Raw genomic sequence first — 18369 nt, 5'->3', positions numbered from 1 at the left:
TTTTTTTTTTTTTTAGGATTTTTCAGTACTTAATCTGGAACTGGGGCCAGCACTCACTCAATGGCCTTTACACCCTCAGTATCATACAAAGAGGAGCACACTCCTCATGTGTAATAGGGCACCCTTACCTCCCACATCAGTCGATAGTCCATATTTTCATCCAAATCTTCAGGCATTCGCTTCTCCCCAGCGAAGGGTCCAAATTTTTCACCCTGTATGGCAATAATTACATTGAAAACGAATCAGTGTAACAATCAGCTAGGACGTTCAACCAGCTCATCCTTTGGAAGCTTCCTCATCCACATCATCATTTTTAAATGTTAACTATTTAATACGAGCTACAACAGAAACAGAAAATGTTTCCATATTTTTTTAAGGTCCAGCTTAATCTGTTTTAGTCTAAAGCTTCTACCCACAACACAGAAGCCAACATAAAAGGGTTAAATGCTCCACTTTCAATTCCGACAAGCTCTGAAGACTGTGCTCTCTGTTTCTACCCTCTTCACAACCTCTGGCAGGGGGTTTCAAATGAAAAGCACAAGTTTTGCCTGACTAGAGAGACAAGCCCACAGCCAGAATGTCACCTGGTTTCCATAAAACTCATAAATTCATTCCTATTTTGCACAAGAAAGAAGTATGCTTACCATTCTCAGAGGAAGGCTTTTCATAAATAAGATTTAAAATTGCCTACCAATCTTTCTAGCAGCCTGATGCTCATTCTTTATCTAGGCGAATCTCAAAATGTGTGCTTTGAAGCCAACTACATGAGAATCACTGGGGCTGTCATTCCAAATACTGAATCTAAGACTTCATTAAAATTGGTATCTGGAAATGGAGTGTAGGAGACAGAATTCTGACAAGTACCCTACAGAGATCCAAGGCCCTGTAAAACCAGGAGGAAAAGATCGCATGGATAGATATACATTCCTGATCTGTTCACTTTGAGGTGTAGACTCTGCCTATCAACTGTGAGGTGCAGACTGTTGCAAGATCCTGCTATTGAAGCCATAGTCTGCCGTGTCTGGACAACTGCCCCTAGTTCAACACTAAATGGAGCCCTTTCTAAGCAGTTTCCTCCTCTCTGCCTGACCTTATCTGGAGAGCCTGACCTGAGGAATATCAGATAATCCTTGGTGAAATTACAGGTTCATCTTCCTTTCCTGTCTGGCAAACACCTGGAGTACTTCTCTGTGGGGCGGTGGGCTATGAGAGGCAGCTGGGTACCCAGTTGAGCTGGCTTTGTACCTCGGAGACCCTCAGGGAAGGTAGGAGTTTGACTTTGTTCCTGGGACCCCTGGTTGCTTTCACAAAGCCACAGCCCTCTACAACCCCTCCCAAAGAGAAGTTTGAGGCCATTGATCACATAGCACAAGTAGAGGGCATGGCTACAGGCCCCAGAGACTCAAGACATCTCCATATTCATGGGATACCTAAAGGCCAGAGGGCATAGCCAATTAAGCATTCCTCCCCAGACCCTCCTCCTTGCAAAAGGTATTTAATCTCAGGCCTACCCTGAGAATACAGGGTATAGCTTCATCCATTTTCCACCATGACGATATAGATCTTAAGACCATATTTTAAGACCATGGACTATCTCTCTTCTTTGGGGCCCGCTGTGGGGAACTGTGAGAAGGTCTTCAACTACAGAGCCCTGAGCCGCCTTCTAACCTCCTGCAGACGACCTCTCTATACTTCCAACCTCGGAGGCCGCCAACTCAAGCAAGCTAGCAGAGCCAGCCATGACCCAGCTGAGCAAGTCACCATGACCAAGAGTCTCATTCCCACCGTGGCCCCATTGAATAGAGATATGTAAAAGGATCAAAACCTAAGAGGGGATTATTGACTAACTTTGCTAATGTGAAAATTACTCAAAGTTCAAAAGAAATTAGATAATTTAGTGAATAGTAAAATTTAATATACCTAAAAAAGACTACAAATGATAAATTAGGCCCTTCAACTTCCACATAAAGACACATCCTGGGGAGCCACAAATAGTAGCAGAGCCAAGATTGTTCTTTTACCATCTTTAAGTTTCATTTATTGATTTATTTATTTTCTTTACACAAGCATGTGCATGCCTCAAGATGCAAGTGATAGTCAAAGGACTACTTTCTTTCCACCATGTGGGTCCTGAGGATTGAACTCAGGTCATCAGATTTGGCACCTTATACACTATGCCATATAATCAGCACAAGACTGTTTCTTTAATGTTGATCTTAGGATAAAAATTATATATGGAACGTTTTCAAAGAGAGCATATTCTGAATAACCTAAACAAGACTGCGGAGACTCTGACTGCTGACTGTAACCATGCAAAGGCCCTAATCTGATCTTTAAAAAACATGTTTGTAGACATGGAAGTCTAAGCATTCCTTCTGGTCCACTTCATGCTGAAATGAGGAGGCACTCCACCTCACACACCCTTCAGACAGATGTACAGCTCCAGAGATGCACTCCCCCTCAAAAACCAACCTTTGGCCAAGAATAGTGGACCGTGTCTGTCATCTCAGCTATGGTTCACAGGAGGCAGAGCAAGGAGGAGTGCCACAGATTCAAGTCCAACCTGGAATACACAGTGAACCACAAACCAACCAGACTACATAGTAAGATTATATCTTAAAAAGAGACCAAATCAGTATTTAATAACAAGCACACAAAAGCTACATAAGAAATGAGACCAGTGAGAGGGAATTAATACCTTCAGAACCATGAAAAGGACTCTCTGGAGTCCTTAGGGGAAACTCCCCTCTGAAACAAGTATGAAAACTGAGTCACAGAGTTTGAGAGACCTGATTATACTCTGTCAGCTAACAAAAACCAGAAGCATTCCTAAACAGCCCATCACTGGCTACTTCATCATGTCTCAGAAAGAACTTGACAAACAGGAAGACCCATGTCCAGCAGGTCTGCAAGGTCCTACTGTCCTCAAAGCATATACTCAGTACTCAGAAATGTTGAAGAAAACAAGTAACATCAATCTGAAAACAGATGGAAAAATAAAGTGCTTTTGTAACAAATTTTAGGATTTGTCATTTGTGAATGTTCAACTTTCAGATCACTCTATCATGTATTTAACCTTTATCAGATTTTGCAAAAGCTAATGTGAGCTCAAGTCCCCAGGAAAACAAAAGCCAAAACTTTATTAGTGTCTCTACAAGGCTGAACGACTGATTAGAACTTCCTGATTGTAGAGAGCTGGAGTACGTGGATCCAAAGCCTGGTTATCTTGCACTGTCTTCAGCTTCCTAAAGGCACACCTTGCTCACTTCAGTGTCTGATTTAGCATCCTTATGACTATCAGGTGAAACCTGTTGGAATGTATTAACTCTGCAGACCACGAGTTCCACTAGCCCAGAACATAAATGTCATTAGATACCATCTGAGTCTGCAATAAAGGGTGCTCCACTTTACTGTAACTGTCCCACTCAAGGTTCCAACAAATGAATTTGAAAACCTTCTTGGCTTATGCTTTTATTCTGTTCCATAGCCACAAACTCTTCATCAATCTCTTTTAGCAATGGAATGCTCATGTATCTGGGACAACCTGAATCTGCTCCTGGAAGCTCTTGGCCTATACTCAGTGTCACACATGCCAAGCACTCAGTTCCTTTCAGCATACACTCAGTGTGGCTCAGGCCCATGCACACCAAGGAGAATATACTCTCAGTGCCACAGATACACATGCGCCAATCTATTAATTCATTTCCAATTAGATCTGCTTGTAGAGTGAAAAATTATAAAGGCCATTTTATGAAATATGTGTAGATTTTTCGCCTTACAGAACTCGGAACTGAAAATAAGATTTCAGGCCTTCACATTCCAGGTGAAGGACACTTGCTGGATTACATTCCTCAAGCCTCTCCCACCTATGGGTGGGAGAGGCCCAAGACAGGAAGACACATTCCTGACCACAGATAAAAGATGCAGCCACCTAGGTGGGGCTATAGCAGGAAGAAGCAAAGATAGTTAATCTGAAATAGTTGGTAAATGGCAGGATAGGACACAATAGCATGGTAAAAAACACATTTTTGAGAAGAATGAGTGTGCAGAGTGATTTTCACATGACTCTAGATCATTTGGGCTAGATTCTCTGAAATGTTCCACTGTTCTTGGTTACCCCTCCCTTGGTCTTCCCAGTGCTATGTTCAAAATTTGTAAAACAACCAATCATGTGTAAGCGTGCGAAAATGCCTTCCTTTCCCCACCCCATGCTATAAAAGACCCTTTAACCCACCACTCGGGGCCGAAACCTTTCTCTTGGAGCTAAAGAGCTTGTAGTTTTGACTGCTGGCTATTTTCCCTAATAAAGCCTCTGCTGATTGCATCCAGGTATGGTTTCTTATGATCTTTGGGTGGTCGAGATTTCCGGAGACTTGAGGAAGGGTCTCCCAAGTATGAGGGTCTTCACGCTCAGTGCCAGAATCCACACATGCCAATCAACATGCCAGTCTCAACAAGAACTCCCAGTGGTACAGGTCCACACATACCAATCAAAACGAAAGGAATCTCAGTGCCACAGATAAACACACACAATTCAATCAGTTTCTCTCAGCACCGTGAGTCCACACGCACCAATCAATCATTTCCTATTCTTCTCCGTACAGGAGAAAAGAAATAAAACAAATTGTTAATTATATTATAGGCAAAGGACTGAAGCTCAGATAAGAACTCAAATAAATACACTAGGATGGGAAAGAAAGAGAAACCTCAGGATACAGGCTGCTGAAATTCTACTGGTTAGATTTGCAGTGCCCTCCAAGTGTTCTCATGACAAAGAGACTTAGTTGCCAGCATGACAGCAAAGAAAACCTTAGGAAAGATGGTACCCAGTGAAAGCTCTTTGCATAATATTGAGGTGTAACCTTGTAGACCTCCTCCCTTTGGCAACCTGGCCATGTGGCCTAAAATATGTCCTGTGGTTATGGCCCCAGAAGGAAGCCAAGTGACTGGTCTCTTTAAAACTGTCCGTTCAAACAAGCCTTTTCACAAGCACACCAGTGAGTCTATCATGATGATTAGATTAGATAAGCCAGTTGTGTTAGCTGCAAGATTATGAAATTGTAAAGCACCAACTCTGAACTGTCCACCTTATTCATAGTAGAAACACAGCAGATATTTACAACAGCCCATGTATTTGGTTTTAGCTGGAGACTCTGCATTCCCCTGTCCTGTTTTCACTGGGAACAGTCTCCTCAGGCAGGGCTCTATGGACTCCCCACTGTATTCCAAACTTTGTTCACTGCTGTCTCCACTATACAAACAGCATTTTCTTAAAATTGATTTTTTTTTTTACTCATTAACAACTTTCTGTGCAACCTAACTTAAATAGAAGCCTTTATATAATTCATGGTTTTAAATCTAGTTGGAATTTTACTTAGAAAAGGAAAATTAGGGGCACAAAACCCACACTCATATAATTGTTTCAGCTTTGGGTTGAATCCCATCAAATTGCCAACATTTAACCATTTTCAACCTACAAAATAATCATTTTTCACACAACTCATTACAAATGAGTTATATAAATGTGTGTTAGTGTATTAAACATCTACAGTTTGTAATTAATATGAAGGGGTTTCTAATACTTCATGCAACAGTCTTAAAGCCTTCAAAACTTCTCACAGACATCATTGGCTTTAGTTTTCAAAATAAGAGGCCTACAGATCTCATTGAAAGCAGAAACAATGTTGCTCTCTCATTTTCTTCCCCTTGTTTTCCCAGTGTTAGAGAAGTCTCCTTTAGAACATGACTGTGTCTCACTGTTAAGGTACTGTACATAAATATGCTCTTGTAATATGATTGGGTCTCCTCTAACATATTAAATGTATTTCCAAAGAGTTTAATGTGAAGCTCACCCAATCTTTTCTCCTTGCTGTGAATGTTAAGGCAGAGTCTAACTACCTGCCTATATCAATTCACCTTACTATTATAACTTTGGCCTTGTTATGAATATTAATGTAACCAGATTAAAAACATGAGAGAACTAATGACCTGAATGAAAACATCACGTGGGACTACCTCAGAAATCCTTAAATGAGGCCAACTATGAAATATATCCAGTGCGTTTGCTAACTTCTATTTCTCCCCACCTGGAACATAGGCATGTCTCCTAGCTACAACTCTTCACTCCTCGATGTAAATATATCACATAAAGTACATGGAAAAGAAGCAGTAGAGAGTTAGGAAGAAGGGATGGTAGAGATACAGAAAGAGAGAGAGAAAAAGAGTTGATACAAGCATATATAAATATACAGGTAGACAGACATAGATAGACATGAGCATAAATACATAGAGATACCAGAAGGCAACATATTTGCTCTCCAACCCACTTTTTTAGATACCTGATTTTCTCAGCAAACAGCTACTACTAGCATCTGTAAGAAACTGCACAACAGTGAGGCCTAAAGATGGAAACAACCAGCATGAGGCTAATGAGCAGGAAGAGAGATTGTAGGAAGGCCTGAACCAGTCACTAAAAACTAGACAGTTAGGAAAAAAACTTCAAAGCTAGAGATGAGAAAGGCCCTTGATGTGCAGGAAAAGTGCATGGAGACCAGAGAGTTGATTCACTGACTTAACAGCCTGCTCTCACCTGCAGGACTGACTTAGCCACAAAAAAAGGAACACTCCCATACCCACTAGAGAGAGTGAGATCAAAGTGAAAAATGAACCCCAACTCTGCAGGGTTAAAAAAAGAAAGACACACAAACTCCTGTGGCAGATGGAATCCTCGATTGTAAGAACACCAAGGGCTGGAGACACAGATAGTGATAGACCCAATCTTTGCACAACACAGCAAACAAGAAAACCAACTATAATAAAACAAGAATGCATAAATTGTCTAATGAAACTTAAAGACATCAAAATACAGCAACTCAGAAGATATTTTTTGATTTTTTTAAATTAAGAATGTGTATGGGGTTGTGGTGTATGAACATGTACGTATGCACTTTCCCGTGTGTATGGGTGTACCTGTGTGAGACTCCACACATGTGTGTGCATGTCTGTGAAGGTCAGAAGTTGACAACAGAGGTCTTCCTCAATCAGTTTATATCATATTTACTTAGTATCCCTCAGCACACTCAGAGCTCACCAATTTGTTTACTCTAGCGACTTGCTTGCTCTGTCAATCCCCTACCCCCATCTCCTGAACTCTGGATTAGAGATGAGCTGCAAAGCCCTCCAACTTTTTTAGATTGCCCCTAGAAATCTACAATCTATTTCTCTAGTATTTTATCCACTCAGCCATCTCCCTATTGCCATTAATGAAAACCTTTAATAATTAAAAAAGATGACTTCACAAATGTCTATTTTTAGAAAATTTATTGAAACATAGGAAGAAACAAGAATCAAATTAAAGTCCTATCTCAAAGGAAAACAAAGAGAGGCAAGAATGAGATTTATGGAGAATAGATCAAGGCCAGTTCCAACCTAGATAATTCAGAGGATATTAAAAAGTAGGTTGAAAGACAGAAATTTGGAAGATGATTTTCTAAAGATGAAGATAAATCTGCCTTAGATCAAATGGTCTCATTCATGTCAAATAGCAGAGGGACTGAAATGCTAGGTAATTTCAGAAGCACTCCATTTGTATCAGGTGACCTTGGAGTCACTCGTGCCTAGGTTAAGTAACATTAAAGTCACTCCCATGCTAGGTGACATCAAAATCACTCATATTGTGTTAGATGACTTAAGAGTAATTCAGAAGGTGGTATTAGAGCCTAGACATACTCTAATAAACTCTCTGAGCTTTAGAGACAAACCAAGACACCTAGCATGATTTCCAGTTAAATTAAAATGTTTTCTATAAAACAGCATCAACCCATATAAACAATCAAATAAGACCTTGAGAAAATATCTATTAAATAGAAAAAACATTGAAAGTCATTTAAACCATCCAATGTAAAAGAACAGCAACTTCCATATACAGATTCAAAGAGAAAATTACACACATGGTTTAATAAGAAAAACTATAAAAACCCATTAAGTAAACTGAACTAAGATAAAAACTCTGGAACTAGAACTGGAATAGCAGTTGTATTCTTTATTCAGTAACGGAGGAGGACGGTGGTACTAGAGTAATGCATACAGTAGTGGTCTGGCTCATAAAATTTCAGAATCAAATGATATTAGCAGATTGACTGAAGGACAGTCCTAATGTTTTGTAAATAATATTACTGCCTTTTGCTCATGCCCTAAGAACTTGCCCAGGGCTAAATATGAAAGAATTATTTCTTTGGTGGAAGCCATTTCAAGATGGTATGGTGATTAGTCTGTGTCACTATTATTATCGGTCACTCTGATGCACATCTACAGTGAAAATGAACAAGTGGGCAAAAAGAATACCAAATACAATTTGTAGAGAAAAAAAATAGCACTATGAAGATTAATGCTGTACTCCAGGCATATGCTGAAGAAGAGGATATGATTGTTAAAAGAGATTAGTACCATTAAGGAGAGGCCTGCTCTGCACTGGAATTAAAGGAAGAGTGCCCACCGGGCAAGACCCCATCCAGTTGAGTCTCTAATCTATGAAAAGAGAAAGTCTACGAGGTTTAATGTTCCCAGGAACTGCTTTAACATACAAAACCTACTGGTAATACAGAGTTTAAGAGAGTCAATGTTCATCCCAAGTAGGTAACCAAACTTGTTATCTAGAGGAAAATAGCTTATTATTTATAAAGAAATGACTTTGTAGACATGAAAAATACAAGAGTGAGGGATCGGAGATTCAAACGCTATGGTTTAAAAGAGCTGCTGAGACCAGGTGATGTAATGACAGGCTCAGAGTCCTTTCAAGAAGGCTCTCAGAACCCAGGAGGCCATAAGATGCCATTACATAAAGGCATGAAGGGTAAGCCTGAGTTTCAGTGGAACCAACCCAAGAAAAGATGGATGTTGCAGGAAGCAACACTGGAAGGGATAGAGCCATCTAATACTTTTAAAACTAAAGTCTTACGACAGTGGAGTTAGAGCTACAGAATTTGATATTTGCTCTCATGAATTTTGGCCTTACTCTATCCCAGTATTTCTTCACTATACTTTCATTATTCTTTCTGTCACTATATGTTGGAAATAAATAATTCATCTTTTTATTTAACAGGGAGCCACACTTAAGAGGTTGTTTTGAGTCTCAGAAAAATCTTTGGGCTTTGAACTTGTTGAATGTGCTGAGACTGTTAGAGACTATGGGAAATCAATTAAATCCATTTTGCATCAGGAGATGGCCATGAGCCCATGGGAGCCAAGAAGTAGAATGTGATAGCTTGAAGGAAAAATATCACCCATAGGCTCATGTATTTGAACACATGGTACCCAGCTGGAGGCACTGTTTGAGGAGGCTGTGGAACCCTTAGGAGGTATAGTCTTGCTATGAGAAATCCATCACTGGGGGGTGAGCTTTGAGAATATATAGTCTTGCTCCACTTACAGTTTACTTTTTCTGCCTTCTGTGTGTGTTTCTGAGTGTCCTGCTCTGGCTGCCTGCCACCATTACAAACTCTATCTTTGGAACTATAAGCCAAAGTAAACTCCTTCCATAAGTCACTTCCGTGCATGATGTTTTATCACACACACACAAAAATAAAATAAAATAAAATAAAATAACTAACATAGTAAATAACAAAGATCCTTTTTTGTTTTTTATTCTTCTAAACTACAACTAATCTAAATGAAAAGTTTGTAACTGCAAAGTTTACACACAGAATAAAATGTATGACAATAATGAATACACGTGGAACGTAGGGTGAGTATATTTTCATCTTGATGCCTCTGACATCTACCAGACATCTCAAAAACAAGCCTGAAATGGAACTCATGCTACTCTACACCATCCATCTCAAACTGGTTTCTCACAAACTCCTCATCTCAGTTATTGACTAACAGTTCAATCCTTCCAGGATCTCAGGCTAAGCCCTTGAAAACTGCCCTGATCCTCCCTGTCCTTTGTCATCCTACTATAGTCTGTCTCCATTGTCTTCCATGTACACTGTCAGAGCTGTCACTCAGGCTGAATCTCATTGCTCCCCATAGATTACAGCCAAGAAAATCCTAGGAAATCCTAGGAAAATCCTAGGAAAAAAACTGTATAATCTCTGTTTATACAGTTTTTTCCATGACAGAGTATGTTCAAAGCTGCAGCCAGAGTAATCCTTGATAAACATACAGCCCTCCTCTACAGGTAGGTCTCCAATACATGCAAATTAATGCCCGTCTTCAGCTGCATGGAATGCTCTAGGAATCGTGGCTGTCCTTCAAGTACCCTCTCTTTGTTAGGTCGTACATCCTCAAGGTACTGTAGGATCTTCCCTGGCTCATTTCTGGAATGCCATACTAGTCTCCTGGGAAACCAATAGGCAAAGCAAGTTTACCTGTCTCAGGATTTCAGACTAACTTGTTCCCTAGCCAAAATGTTCTTCCCCTGGAAATATATTGGGTTTTTTTTCCTACCATCCTTCAAACCATTGTTCAAATCTCACTTTAATGAAAGTTAGCCAGGATACCTAATTTATAGCATTCCTCACTTATCTCGCAGCCAACCAGACCCAGCCGACTTCCACTGTTTTATCAAGTTCCAGTACACGATAAGATTTGCCTACTGGATAACGAAGCTGCTCAAGAGACAGAAGATTCATTTTCTTCACCGTTCTAGTAAAGTATCTAGGATAGACCCTAGCATATAGTGTTTAAGTGACTGTGTGCAATATGACTTAAGCAAATATTATGACAAAACTTCACTATGGAATGTATTCAGCCAGCGTAAAAGGGCTGTTCATACTTATGACATCAGCCTAGGTGCCAATAAACAGAACCACACATGATGAAAGTGTCACATTAATTAATTAATTACTTATACACACACACACAATGGAGTTTTTCATTCAACCATGCACATTGAAATTATATAATCTGCAGGCAAATCAATGGAATTTGGAGACCATAGTGCTGCATAAAACAAGCCAAGCCCCAAAAGATTAGTATCACATGTGTTCTTTCATATGCCAAATCTATATTAAATAATACTAAGACATCAAAGTAAAAGCAGGTTTATTTAGAAAACTGAAAATCAGTGGGTAAAGACAAGGTCAAGTGAAGACAAAGGAGATGAGTGTAGTCAAAGTAAATGCCATCCATGCATGGAAACACCACAGTAAAACCCATTATTTTATGCAGTTAACATGGCCTAGTTAAAAAAAAAAAAAAAAACTGCTAAAATAATTATACTAACAAAAGCCAATGAGGATAAATTAGAGGAATTATTAACAGGCTACTCTAAATGAGAAATGTTTCATTTTAAAGATAAATAACATTATATATTATCATGTTTATATACATTTGTATACTATATGTTTATATTTTATATATTCTCATAAATCATTTATGTTATATATTTAATTATATAAAAATAACAAAACAGTAAAATAATCTTTGTGTTGAGTACATTTATGAACTTAACATTTTTTGATTACAGAGAAAATGCCTTTTTAATAGAAAGATTACAAGCCGATTGACTATTCCTAATCTAGTCTATGAAAAACCAAGTGTTCTGGATTCCACATTTCAAGAGAGGTTATTGTATAGCTATAGATACATAGATAGATAGCTATACAAATATGTGTGGGTGAAAGCCATCTAAATAGAGAATTCATGTTTCATATGCACTTTATACACTGTCTTAAGGTGATTTCATACAATCATAAGTATGTTCCCTTTCTGGTATCATATAGACATACAAAAACTTTCACACTTTTCATTAGGGATGCTCAACTCATACATTGAACTCAGGAATGGCTTGAGTTCATATCTGATGAACCGCCTTAGTGTGAACAGACCTTGCCCTTACATCAGCTCTATGTCACCTAGGAAGCAGGGTTTCTCTGTATGGCTTCAAAAGAACTGAGAGAAGCACTATAACTGTTATCTGTTATTCACCCTCCATCTCCTAACACAGATAGCTCCTAACAATTGCAACAGCTTCATAAATGTTTCATTAGCCAACCTATATTAAATTATAAACAAATTAATTATTGGTAACAGCGATCATCACTGAAGCAAAGTACAAAGTTTCCATGAAAACATCAATTTAAATGGTTCTGTGATGTACCTTTAAAAGTCTGTAAGCACATCAGGAATCATTAAGCCTCACTGGATCTCCATAGTGACACCTGACTGTATAAACCGGGAGACGGTGTCACTGCAGTGATTCTATTTCCAGATTAGTGACTTACTATCAGCCACCAGAAAACGTAATGAACATCTACTGGCAGAGTTTCAGCCCTAAGATAAAAATCCATTTAGAGGGGTCACCTTCAAAAATAATCAGCAAAACGCATTAGTACACAAATTCTAGTCTTCTGTATTAACATGGTAACCTTTCTTCTGCTTGCTTTTCTCTTTGGGGATTTGTTTGTTTGTTTGTTTGGCTGGTTGCTTTGTTTTGTTTTAGTCATATATCTTCCTCCGAACTTCACGCTTTCAACTTACCGTTACATTTTTATTCTATATGTTACAAACTGGGTATTAAACTTATCTGTTGGGGGCTGACTTTTAGCAGAAAGCAGCTATCAGCTTTGCAGCCATCTTGAGCCATATACCCTGACATGAGACTTGGATTACAATAGCCTTGAAATACAATAGACTTGGAATACAACAGCTGAGCACACTCCGATAATCTTGGTTTAGATACCTTGAGATTAAAGGTGTGTGAGATTAAAGGTATGTGACTTAGAAGTGTAGAGATCAGAGTTAGAGACAAGACCTAAGGGCATGATTAAAGGTGTGACCAAAAGGCATGGCTTAGAAGTGAGATATATAAAAGGCAGAGGCAGATGGTAGGGAATCAGACACTTAGAGGAAGAGAGACTGAAGAATAAACAGGATTGAAACACATTCTGTCTGGTCTCCATTCTTTGAGTCCGTCCTCTCTCTCTCTCTTGCTGAACCCTGACCCGCGGACCTGAGCGGCAGCTTGGACCGGGATACAGTGGCCGCCAAACGCTGGGCAGCCCGGGCCTCAACATTTTGCTCGGGCCGCGACATTTTTTGGCCGCCCGAACATGGGGCTAGTGCGGCTCACAACACTTATTTTCATTTCATTAACAGTTTTTCATGACAAGTAAGTATTTCCTTGGACAGAGAGACAGGGAGTTGACATTTGCTAGTGGGGAGGCCATGGGAACCTGAGAGGCAGCTATAATCTCTGGTACGCCCACCCACACCATGATAATGTATGGAATAGATCACCTATGACATTATTTAAAATGTCATTATTTGTAACCTATTAAATCCTGGTCTTTCCTACTTTTGCTCCAAAACACACTTTCTCTTCCCCTTGTTAAAGGAACACAGCCTGGCTTTAATGCATGAATGTTACCTTGTTAAACAATCAAGTGTCTCCTGCAAACAAAGTAAAGCATGAGCAAGGGTACATGTTTACAGGACCAGGACATGGTGAGATGTCACTCAAATGGATCCAGATTATCTAGATTCAGTTGCAGGGTTCCACTGAAGGAAACGCTTCACAAAGAGGTGGGTCTAGAGAAATAAGGCATGCCTTCAAAGGGACTCCCAAGCAACCTGTAGAAGACACAAACATGGAGTTTCTTGGGTGTCTTGGAAGAGGCCTCCAAGCCCTTTCTGGATTCTAGTCTCTTGAACTTCAGATCAACAGAGAATCTAAAGCACTTTGCATCTCAATCACTTTGTGAAACAGAAGATTTATATTAGCACCCCCTGCTATAAAAGTATGCTATCACATCTGTTGTTGGCAACACACGGTCTAAAGTGGTAAATCTCACAATCTGTTTAGAAGACCATGAGGATTTTTAATTGAGGTCCTTAGCATAGCTTCAATCGCAGCTGTTATCATCTCAGACCTCTTGAAATACATTCAGGAAAGATTTACATGGGTGACTTGAAAAACAGTTAAGAAATGAGACATGGTGAAATGGGTAAGGCATGTGAGAACGCTCAGCTCCATCTTACAGTTCAGGTAGAATGTGCTGTGTGGCTTCAGCTTTGTTCTCGGTGGGTAGGGGAGGAAAGAGGTGATGTACAGGCATCACTGAAGCTCTCCATGACCTTGTGATTGAGTATCTTGGAATAATAAATTTGTCAAAAACAGTCTGGATTTTTGTAAGCCACATTCTGCATGGACATCATGCTAGATGCTATCTGGGTGAAAATCTGTGGGTTTGTTTGAGATATATTAGCAACAGAAGATGAATGCCTGCCAGTGCTGCAACAGTACGGCTCCAGATACTTCATCCTGCACCAAGTGGTACTCCCAACACAAGGACATGAAAATGTCAAAGAGAATGCACTGCCCAACAACCAAAAATGATCTGAGTAAAGCAAAGGAGGGATTATGCAGTAATTCTTACTTTTGAACAGCTGTCTGGTGTCCTACTATTCATAAGTACGAAATGACTCTTACTTATAGTTATACCAGAAACCTTCGAGAAAAGTCCATTTAGGAGTTTTTCATGCTATAAGACTTAAACAGAAGCATAATGTCAATGGTACGTGGGAGTCATTTGATGATGGTTGCACTCGGCTTTGCAAGACTGCTGATTTTGACATTTGGTCATTTGGCATTATCTATCCAAGTCAACACTACACTGAATGAGGTATTAACTCCTATGGTTTGTTTGTCACATTTAACATGTGGCTTTTTTTTAACACTTGAGCTATGGAAACTTCTTGTAGGTCATGTTGTGAACCCAGCACCTCTGCTTTTCTAAGTATCTGTTAGCAAAGCAAAGCCAAACAGTGAGGAGGAGAGGCCGGGAACGTGTCAGGGGCAAGGTTTAGAAAGCATGTTGTTCCATAACAGAATGTTCTTAGAAAGAGCATATGTTTTCCATCCAGAAACCATGGGTTAAGCTTAATTCATTAACTCAGCAGGTTGTCTAACTGCAGAATTCCTCTGCTTACCTCTTAAATAATAACTAAAAGTTGGTTCCAGAGAGTACTGAGGGCTAAAATCAAATGATATATATGGACAAAGTACCAGCATGGACCCTGCTCAGTGAACCTTGGCTATGTTTACTCTGGGTGCTTCTGTTCTGCCTCCTCTAGTTCGTTTAAGTATGCTAACCCACCTTAGCTCAAGCCACCACGTTCTAAAATTGTAACTTAAGAGTTGGAATGCTCTGATATTCTGTCTTCTACAAGTCTGCAAGGAATAGCCAACGCCTGTAGTGTGTCATCACACAGACAGGGTAACCTGCGCTTAACCTGGTCACATGCCTGTGCAGTTCTGGAAGATAAACCAATGCCAGAATAAAATTCAAAAAATGCAAAGAAACTAGGCCGAAGATACAGATAGCAACCCCGGGATGGCAATGGGGAAGGCCTCCTTTCTGAGGCTCCCGGGCCTGCTTTGGGCTGCAAGCTGCCAGGGCCCGTCTGCAGAAGAAGTGAGGAGTCTGACCAGACTGCTGACTGCTCAGAATTCAGGAGCCGCCTGGCGCTAGGCTGGGGGAGACTGCAGCCCATGGGAGTCTCTCGCCTCGGCCGCGGAGGGCAGCCGGGACACCCGCTCCCTACAGGCCCGGGCTCCCCGCAGGCCCTGGGACGTGGCGCGGCCTGCGCGGGCCGCTCACCCACCTTACGCACGCGGCGGGCCGTGTACAGCCCCATCCCGTCCTGGACCCGGGACGACTTCAGGGCGAACCTGTCTGGCACGTACATGCCCAGCATCCTCCCCTGCTCGGCCGCGCTCCGGAGGCGCCGCACGTGGAGATGGGGTGCGGGCCAGGGGCGGCCAGGAGGAGGAAATGAGCTCGATTCCCAGAATCCCCACCTCCCTCCTCGGCTCCGGCTCCCCGCGGCCTGGCCCCTCCTCGGCCCGGGCAGGCGCGGCCGGCCGGAGCGGTGGGGCGCCCAGGCCACCGGGCAGCGCTGATTGGCCCGAAGTTTCTGGCGCCTGGAAGCCTCAAACCCCAAGTCCTGGAGCCTCCAGCTCCAGGATGAGGATGAGCTTGTAGACACATCGACCCTCCTCAACATCTCTGACATTGGCAGAGGTTTCTGACATCTCAAATACAGAATAAAGTGGGCCTTGGCATCTCCAGAACAGGCATTTGCTGACCACAGCTGCGACCAACCCTAGGAAACCTTTAAGTCTTAGTGGCTGTGTATTGCGAGGGTCGAACTAAAGAGAAGCCAAGGAGTATAGCCTATTTCAAGATGAGAATTGGATGTAGGTATTTAAGTAATAATGGTAAGAAATCTTCTGGAAAGTGAGTATTACTTTCCAAGGCTTGTGACTACCAAGCCCTGTTACTAGATTTGTTCAGGTCAGACCCTGGGCCTCTTTACATTCCATTCAACAGGACTGGGTCACCAATCCTTAATAGACCAGTTATGTTAGTTAGGTTGTTTTTTTTTGGGGGGGGGAGGGTGTTGGTTTTTGGGTTTTTTGTTGTTGTTGTTTTGTTTTTGTTGTTTTGTTTTGTTAACTTGACACAACCTGGAGTCCTCTGGGAAGCTGGATCTTAAATTGAGAAAAATGTAGCTATCTGATTGCTCTGTAGGAAAACGGTAGCAAATTTTCTTGATTAATGATTGGTGTGGGACAGCCTAACCCACTATAGATGGTGCCATCCCTGGGTCACTAGATCCTAAGTTGTATGAAAAAGCAAACTGAGCAAGCCATAAGGAGCAAGCCCTGTTTTGTTCTGGTCTCTGCTTCAGTCCCTGCTTCCATGTTCCTGCCTTGAGTTCTCAGCCCTGGCTTTTCTCATTGATGGACCAAGATGGGAAACATAAGCCTCCCCACACACATACAACAACAACAACAACAACAACAACAACAACAAAAAAAAAAAAAAAAAAAAAAAAAAAAAAAAAAAAAAAAAAGCCTTTCTTCCCCACTTTGCTTTTGGCCAGAATGTTTTATCACAGAAAATAGAAAGCAAAGTAGAGTAGCTGTTAAAAGGACAATAAAGGATTCTGTCCAATGTGACAACACCAGGAAGATGAATAAACAGAGACAAACAATAACTCCATTAGGTCAGGCTGTGAAATTTAGTTTAAACAGAGGTCAAGAAATATTTGTGAAAAAGCAGGCTGGTCAAAGTGTTGGTTGCACCTACAGAATCATCATTTTGGCTCTGGTCTTTCCTACAAGATAGAGACAAGTTGTCAAAACTTTGTAAAATCTATTCCTGGAAGAAAAGTTCTTCCAGTAGCCCAGCCCTCTTCCAACATGAGATCCTCAGGGAAATCCCCAGGAGCCATTGTTTCAGTGGTCTGATAGGCAGGGGTTCCAAGGAGATAGATAGGGTCTCTAGAATATTCTAAGTACTGCCTTAGCCTGATTTATTTTCTGAGTTCTTAGGCATTGTTCTTCAGACACCTCTTCAATATTGTAGTGTACCCATGTGGGCCCATATGTTCCAGATCTACTTTGATGCCTTTTGTTCTACATTTTGGCTTATAGGAATAAAGCAGTTGCCACTCTTGCCTCTTATTTGGTAATGGACAATTGGTGGCATCTACTTGTACAAACGTAGACACATTCTACCACTACATTCACATCCAAGGTGGATCCAAAGACTGCTGAATGAAATTGAGACACCTAGGATAGGTCACAGTATGAGTACCAGAGTTTCACACTATGGACGTTGCCTTCCACCAGGACACAGCCAGATCTCTACACATTCATCTATTCCACGGGCCCAAGTGAGAAGTCCACAGTCTTTGAACAGCTTTTACCTTGTCTATTTCAAAAAGCTCCCAAATCATCAGTATCTATTATCAGGAATTTGGCTACAGGTTGCACACCATGTTGTATTAAGGCATTCGGTATCCTTATCAATGGGGAGCTCTGAAGATCTATGACAGTGATTTAGAAATACTGATATGGTAGAAAGATGATAAACTGAACAGATATGGGCATCATGCATGCATGCATTGAATGAAAAAAAAAGTTACAAGTGGCTGGGATCAAAATAAGTTACTCTGTAACAAGGAAAGCTGAAACACAAATCAGTGCTCATCCCACCGCAGAGCTAGAGCTGTTCACCAGGTGCAGTATGTGCTGACAGGAAGCCAAAGGAATGTGGCAGAAATGCTAGAGTAAGTTTTCATATTCTCAGTGCCGAGAATATGCCATCCAAGTACAGATTATATGTATCCATAACCCTAAAAATCAGCATGAAGAGAACAGGCAGAGCTGGTAAAGCACATAGTCAGTCAGCAGAGCTGGTGAAACATATAGTCAGCTAGGTTTCAAAAGTACTTTGGGGTTGGCCCAGACATTTCAATGAGAGGAAGAAAGTCCAATATAACAAGTGCCTTCAAATATATATTTAATCAAAGCCTGAGCAAATTCCTAAACAAACTGTCTAGGAGGAAAGACAGCTT

General features: G+C 40.9%; 1 protein-coding gene across 1 annotated transcript in view; it reads right to left on the bottom strand.

Annotated features, from left to right (window-relative positions):
- Positions 1 to 15812, bottom strand: part of Prdm5 (PR/SET domain 5) — a 158358-nt gene extending 142546 nt beyond the window's left edge. The window contains exons 1-2 of the mRNA XM_034511827.2: positions 15607 to 15812; positions 129 to 212 (exon numbers count right to left, since the gene is read on the bottom strand). Of these exons, the coding sequence (XP_034367718.1) occupies positions 129 to 212; positions 15607 to 15699 (177 nt within the window). The 5' untranslated portion in view covers positions 15700 to 15812. The remainder of the gene's footprint in view (positions 1 to 128; positions 213 to 15606) is intronic.
- Positions 15813 to 18369: the final 2557 nt, after the last annotated feature.

The sequence above is a fragment of the Arvicanthis niloticus genome, chromosome 9 (genome assembly GCF_011762505.2).
Source record: "Arvicanthis niloticus isolate mArvNil1 chromosome 9, mArvNil1.pat.X, whole genome shotgun sequence".
In the NCBI taxonomy this organism is placed as follows: domain Eukaryota; kingdom Metazoa; phylum Chordata; class Mammalia; order Rodentia; family Muridae; genus Arvicanthis; species Arvicanthis niloticus.
Note: the sequence above shows the minus strand (reverse complement) of the source record. Positions and strands in the feature narration are given on the sequence as shown.